The sequence below is a fragment of the Zeus faber genome (assembly GCF_960531495.2).
Source record: "Zeus faber genome assembly, chromosome: 4".
Lineage (NCBI taxonomy): Eukaryota > Metazoa > Chordata > Actinopteri > Zeiformes > Zeidae > Zeus > Zeus faber.
The window spans coordinates 25573462-25581130 of record NC_137191.1 but is presented as its reverse complement, the minus strand read 5'-3'; the positions used below and the strand labels follow the sequence as shown (position 1 = coordinate 25581130).

Sequence of the window (7669 nt, the reverse complement as noted above, 5' to 3'; positions counted from 1 at the left end):
CTGCGGTCACGTCACCTAGATACCGCAGATTCTGTAAAAAAAAAGACTCGTTAGTTTCAGTTACGATTTCATATGAGCGCAGTGTTGACTTATTGAAGTTATATGATACACCTTTATAGTATTTGTTTTTTTTTATCGGTATGCGATAGTGGCAACACATGAAACCGGTGGTTCGTACGCGTTCGAGGGTTCTGACGTAATCAGTCACGTGGTAATAGTAACTTCGCCTCCGACGCGCTGTGCCGAACCAGCGCTACGAACAGTTTATTAGTATTGATGTTTGTTATAAGTACATAATCAAATCAATCAATCCCTCCCAGGGATTAATAAAGTGTGATCTTAATCTATAATTATACTATTTCTATATACTATTTCCTATCAAACGGCTTTCTAGCGGCTGATTTTGAAAGGAAAGGACTAACTCTGTGACTTTCTGAATTTACTTTATTGCACAAATTAAACTCCTGGTAAATTAAAGACATGGCATAAATATAAAAATACAATACACTTGTATCTGTGCGTGCATGAAAACAGCGGTTTACAACAATTGGCCAATAAGGCCGAGGAGCATTCAAGCATTCGTTCCAATGTTATCCTTGTTTAAAAAAAAAACCAAAAAACAGAAAGGAAAGGAAAATCGAATTGGTGTAATGAGATGTCTGAAGTGTCAAAATAAAACACAGCCATGTTGCGTACCCTTAATGGTGTTGACAGGGGACTTGACTCGTGACGGATAAAAGCCATCCCAGGGTAACATGGAGGGGGAGGGTCCAGCTTGTGGTTTATTTTCTGGATAAATGCACATGATTCCCTAGATGGCCTGATCAACACTTTGAGTGGGTTATCACCAATTTGCAATTGCTGGGCATGTGAAATTACTGTGACCAATTAAGGCTAAAATCATAATAAACCCGTTAAAAGAGAAAATTGAATGCAGAGGGTGATGGTGGTGTTGCCGAGGCCAGACCAGTCTCTTGATCAACTCTTCTGAACCCAGTTTGGCTGCTTTTACGGATTGGTTTTTGTTTGCAGCTCACCCATTCAGCTCGGTTGGGCGTCAAGTATACTTAATGATATTTGATGACCTCACTTAAAATGATCTCAGGACCACATATATGGATCATAGTGAATGTTATGCATAACAAAAAAACAAATCATCCACGGACAAATAATGAAATACGACAGAATACTTAGCATCAGTGATAAAGGAACCATTTTCTTGAACTGTGTGTGCGTTCGACCTCTAATGTGGACAGTTGTAACATGGAATGTTTCATTCAATAGCACAAACATTGATTTAGCTAAACCTTGCTCTGACTTTATGGAAATGTATACTTTTTTTTAAAAATGCAATTTTAACACCAGCAAGGACTTTAGAAAAATTTAGTTTGCGAGACTGAATGAGAGACGACGCCCCGTTTTCTGCCTGAGAATTCCTAGATAAGAACTTGCACGACGTCACTGGTTACAGCCCTTCCTGTTGACGCCCCGTCAAAGTGAAAGTACAACACACTTCAAGCTCATATCTGGTGGTCCCTGGCTGATTTGTCAACACGAGGGCTGCTCCGTCAGTGCTAGGTGTCAGAAATGTTTTCAGTAAACCGTATTCTTTCAGGGAGTTAGTGTGGGCTTCGCCGTACAAAGCCCTGGACATCTTCCGGCATCTAACCTGCCTCTCCCCCTACCCCTCCTGTCTCCATTCCCACTCGAAGCTGCTCACTGCCACTCGTCTTCAGTGGGGCTTGGGAACGTGGCCATCCACGTAGAAGTTCCTGGTGGCCTTGGGCAGGGTGAACTCGATGCCCTCCAGCTCGTGAGTAAGGATAATCTGGCATCCCAGTCTGGAGTTTTCCTGAAGCAGGGGCGCCATATCCAGCATGTCATCCTCCCTATGAGGAAGGTAGTGGGGGCGGGGGACGACGAGTGTTTGGTTGCCAGTTGGCCATGATGTTATCATGTAAATTGTACATATTAAGTATATTTACAATGCTGACGTCTAATCTATTATAACACCTATTTGAATAAGTCTAATTATATTGATATGGTGTTTGTGCACAACATCTACCTTGACATGAATGAAAATTTTATAAGCAGAAATAAACTGCATTCATTCGAAAAGGATTTACTTTCGGGAACATATCAGACTTGACCCTTTAGACCAACCTTTCTTCAGGCGCTGGCAGTTTATCAAAATGGCTGCTGCTCACATAGACTTGACACGTTGAGCAGGCTAGCGATGCCTCACAGGCTCCTTAGTGGGATACAGATGAAATATATATTAGACACCCGTTGAGTTTCTTTATGTAACAATATTCTTCACTGGGGTTTTCAAAAACGTAACTACCAGCTCTCACCTTCTAGTTCAATGCCATGCCTATGAGCCAGGTACATCACGTTATCTCCCACTTTAGCCTTGACTGGGATCCTCTGGCCGGAGCGGTCGATGTACACCACGTTGACCCTGAACAGACACCATAAAGTTCTCACACCGTTCCATATCAAGGTCCCTTACCTAGATACACGTTAGGCGAGGAGGACCATTTTAAAATAATTTGCTTATCACTCCTTAAAATCTTGATTATGTATTATACTCAGACTATACAATGGAGACATTTGTAAATGTGGCAGAATTATTAGTCACTAAAATAATAACCGTGGGTCAAGTGCAATGCTTGCGTATTAAGGGTGTCACGATTCAGATTCGGAATCGAAAATCGATCAAAATCACAAGCAGTTTAGTGATTCTCCCAGTATTTTTGTGGGTAATACTGTCCGACATGATCAAGATCCGCGGTAAACAAATGCAGTGTGCGCTGGGGGGGGGGTGTCGACCGCGGCTTGCCGGCTCTGAGCCGACTTTCATGAAGTTTGGTTCGGAGTTTTTGAGAGCTGCGGTCGGCTCTGGAGGGGTCCGCTGCGTCGCTTCCTTCAAGGCACACAGCAGCGCAGGAATTAAATTTGAATATGACCAAAAAAATAAAGTTCAATATCAGTTCATCCAGTTTGTTGCTCAGTTTGTGCGTTCAGCACATGTAGATGCAATATTCCCGTAACGGTGTGTGAAGTCTGCTTCGACGGAGACGCACCAACGCACCAGCACGTCTCACTCTCCTCCGGCGTTTCACTGTGTGTACTGGGGAGAGTGCGTCTTTGACCAGAATGTCCAACCATTCCACAGATGTAGCGATGAAAGTGTGAAATAAATCGGACCATCACCGACGGAACGTCTTCTCGTGCAGAGTTTCCCAACCACTGGCTTGCAGACCATGCCGGGCCGCGGGGCATTTGCCACCGGACTGTGAGAACGAGGGTGGGATTTTTTCAGGAGTGATCTGCTCCACAGCAGAGCAGCAGCAGGAAACTGAGTAAATTAAAGACATCTAATATTTATTGGCTTTGTTTGGAGAAAATCTCTCTGATCGGAGCTGCAGGTAATAATTTGCCTGTTACTACCAGCATTGCCCTCTGGCAAAAATAGCATCTGTTTTACGGCGCTTATTTTGGTGAGTAACTTAAACATAGTGTAACAAAGTCTAGTTTTACTTAAGCTCTTAATTGTTAAGGCGTGCTGTTTAAATGTTTTCCTATTTTTGTTATTTAAAAAAAATAATATTCAAATAAAAAGGTAATGATTGAGAAACAAGTGCTTTTCTTTACAAATCAACACTCCATGGTCTAAAAATGGCGTCTGTCAGTGCTGGAAAATAAATGTTAAATTGAATCCTGACCTGAAAATCGAAAGCTGAATCGTGGATTTGGAGAATCCTGACACCCCTATTGCATATGGCTAAATTCATACACTTGTTTTCAGTCTTTCATCACTTTCATGCCAGGGATTTCACAGTACAAATATGCACCTTGAATAAATATCTGTGGCATGCTTCCCCTTTGTAGACAAAACTTGCAACACTCTTCCATCTGAGGCAACATTTGGATTCATTGTGCAATCGGCGCTGGGAAGTTGACCAAACAATGACTTCAGAGTAAGTAATTTAACTTACACATCATTCGGATCATCGGCATTGGAGCTCCCCTCACTGCCGTGGCACAAACCTTAGGGAAGAAAACCACAACAGCGTCAATGTCTTACTAAACAGATTTATGGTTGAGGTAGGGCTGGGTGATATCGAATAAATCAAGTATCACCATAATATTTACTACATATCTCGACAGTGATAATTTCACGGTGTTAGGGATGACCCGGAGGCTGAGCTTCAGGACACACTCGCTGACGTAGACTGGGACATGTTCCAATTAAGTTCAAGTGACGTCAGCGAGTTTACGGCATAGCGGTGAGTTATGTGGCTACGTTGGCAGACAGCATCGTTCCCACGGTAAAAGTTTGGATATTTCCAAACCAGAAACCGTGGGTTGATAAATCCATCCGCTGCGCTCTGAATGCTCGCACGGCCGCTAACGACGGTCTTGTATCCGAGAATATGGACAATTACAAAGCGGCGTCGTACAATCTGCGGAGGGCGGTGAAGGACGCTAAACGGACGTACAGAGAGACCGTGGAGCTACAGATGGAGCAGGGGGACACCAGACGCTTCTGGGAGGGGCTGTGGACGATAACAAACTACAAGAGCAGCTCCTCCCCAGCCACGAGTGTAGACGCCTCCCTAGCCAACGAACTGAACTCTTTTTATGCGCGGTTTGAGTCTGGCAACAGCACCGCTAGCTCACTGGCTAATTGGAGTTACACCGCTGGGGATGAGCATGCACTCTGTGTCCGTGCACAAGGTCAGGATTCCTGATGCGGGTGAACCCCAGGAAAGCTGCGGGCTTACCCTGAACACAGGATCCCCCCAGGGTTGCGTCCTCAGCCCCCTACTGTACTCCCTGTACACACATGACTGTGTGGCCAGGTCCAGCTCCAACACCATCAAGTTTGCTGACGACTCTGTTGTCGTGGGCCCGATCACAGACTGCAATGAGAAGGCCTACCGCGAGGAGGTGGCTGACCTGTCACTCTGGTGCCAGGACAACAGCCTCCACCTGAACGTCAGCAAAACTAAGGAGCGTATGTGGACTTTAGGCGAGGATTACAACCGAGGACGCACATGCCCTTGGTGATTAATGGGACGTCTGTCGACAGGGTGAGCAGCTTCAAGTACCTGGGAGTCCACATCACAGAGGACTTAACATGGACTTTACAAACAGACACTCTGGTGAGGAAGGCGAGGCAGCGTCTTTACCATTTCAGGCAGCTGAGGAAATTCCAGGTCTCGGTGAGGATCCTCAAGTCCTTCTACTGTGGAGCAGTGGAGAGCATCCTGACAGGAAACATCACTGCCTGGTTTGGGAACTGTACTGCCCAGGACAGGCAGGCCCTGCAGAGGGTGGTGCGTTCAGCTGAACGTACCACTGGAACTACCCTCCCCTCCCTGCAGGAGCTATACACCAGGAGGTGTAGTAGCAGAGCCCGCAGGATCATGAAGGATCCTCATCACCCCAACAACTGACTGTTCCAGCTGTTGCGGTCAGGCAAGCGCCTCTGCAGTCACACAGCGAGAACAGAGACTGAAACAGTTTTTTCCCGCAAGCTATAAGAACTGTCAATGCTGACCTCACCAGGGGGTCCTCACTGAGCCACACACAGGCTCCACTACCTTATGTACTCTATGTAGCATACTGTACCGCATACTGTGTCACTGTTCTGGGTTGTTCGGTGATACCGTATTGCTACGTTCTGTTGTATATTGTGCTGTATTATCCCACAAACACTACCTCACTTTATTCACATGCCACTTTAATGCACATATCTGTATATACATAATTGCCTATCTCATATACATGTCTATCCTATATACGTAAGCCTATTCCCTTTATCTATTTTATTTTATTCTAAAATTTTTATTCTATAAATATTCGACTTACTGTATTACGTTTTAGGAATCAGTTAGTTGGTCTAGTAGAAAGAAGTTTTCCCTAGGACATATTGTGTGTAAACACCGGGTGCGTTGCATTACATTTCACTGCATATATGTATGAAAGTATGTATACGTATGTGACGAATAAACCTCTTGAATCTATTTGTACTTTCAGTAGATATTGACACAGAAGACAAACAATGTGGGATGTAGGAAAACTGTCTTAAGAAACATATTTTGCAATAATTCGTTTTGTAAAAACACTTTTTTGATTGGGTAAGAGCGGCAATCTGCGAGCAGATATTTCTGTATAACGACACTGTCTGTTTATAATGACCGTTGCCATGGGCAACAAATTCTCCGCCTGGATTCACGTCCCTCGTTTCACGCAGCGTAAGCTGTTATTTTGCGACACCGACTGTTACATTATCCTTTACAAAACTATTTTGTTTTCCATCCCGGTGCACTGTTTCTTTTTTTAAGTATGTGAAAACTGGCCCAATCTCCTGAATTTGGTAGAATGTGAATTGTTGATAAAGGTACTTTATTAACGACTAAAGTATCTATAAATCTATAACTGTAGCAGTTGGAGCCAGACGATGATTCGGATGTTTTGACCGCTAAATTGCTCACAAACCGGCTCCTGGCAGCCTTAGTCACCGTGACTGTGCGAATCCTTCAGCCGGGTCACGCTCACACGCTGACGGACAATCACAACACGCCGCTTACTGCGACGCGACGACCGCCGATGCTCTGCTACTCACCCTTCGTAGTCTGGAAGTGTCGATTTAGCGTCCGGAATTGATCCACGGGCCCTCCCCACGGAGAGGCGACGCCGCCGGCACAACTGCCCAGGCCGTAGAAGGGACATTTGCTGCACTCCGGCATCCGTCGGGAAAGTCTGAAAGTCAGCCCCACGCTCGACCGGACCGCCGCCGAAGCCGCCATGACACTGTTTTGGTCACAGGGGCGGGAGCAGCCAATGGTAAAACAGCGTCGTCTCGCCGTGTCTTCGGCTGCGTTCTGCCGTTTGGCCACCAGGGGGAACCGCCGTTTAATTTCCAGTGCCTAACGTGGGAGACGTTCTGTAGGTTGACGTTGCCAGAGCGAGTGGAAAACAAAAAGTCAAGACATGTACAATATATTGTGTGTATATATAAATAGGGAAGGGTAAGCAAAAATTACATTTATATTAAAAAAATGTGAATTTTCTTGGAATAGGCCACCCACTACTGTATGTGTTGTATATACTTTATTATGTGTCTATATTGTGTATATTTTATATATGTGTGTGTGTGTTATATATAAAAAACATTTTTTAAACTGTTGGTAAAACACAGACTATAGTCTAGCAAACTTTAAAGCTAAAAATGCACTTTTCGACAGCATTTTCAGTGTCCCGATTCTACCTCTCAAAGGGTTTAAATAGGAATTCATTCCTTCTCCGGGTCAAATGAATAAGTTGTTTAGTGATGTCTCCTCTCTGTCTCGAGTCTGTGTTCACTGTAACTCCCCCCGGACCTCCCCAGCCGCTCATGCCGAAAGGGGAATAAACGCTCCGTCCTATTCTGTTAGTTATGGAGCATTATCTGATGCACGCTGGCATTTAGGGCTATCACAGTAATCGTTGGCGCGTGAAAGGAGATGCAGTGTTATGGCTTGAACCAGTTTTCAACCCCCCCCCCCCCCCCCCCCCCTTTCAAATCCCTGCACCCACCTCTCAAGAAAAACTCCATCCTAAGAAAGATTAAAAACCCTCTCACATGAGGAGAGAAAGATCATCTGTGTTATTTTGA

The 7669-nt window shown here is 44.8% G+C and overlaps 1 protein-coding gene across 2 annotated transcripts; it reads right to left on the bottom strand.

The window, feature by feature from the left end:
- Positions 1–456: 456 nt before the first annotated feature.
- On the bottom strand, positions 457–6821 carry fdx2 (ferredoxin 2; the record flags this gene model as incomplete). Of its 2 annotated transcripts, none has more annotated exons than XM_079998440.1 (5): positions 457–1889; positions 2164–2251; positions 2355–2461; positions 4002–4053; positions 6638–6821. In XM_079998440.1, the coding sequence occupies 5 exons, from the start codon at positions 6819–6821 to the stop codon at positions 1733–1735; spliced, it is 588 nt and encodes a 195-aa protein (XP_079854566.1). In that variant the 3' UTR covers positions 457–1732. The 2 variants fall into 2 exon arrangements, with proteins under 2 accessions (XP_079854566.1, XP_079854567.1); XM_079998441.1 differs by having other exon boundaries at positions 2164–2248.
- Between the last annotated feature and the right edge of the window lie 848 nt (positions 6822–7669).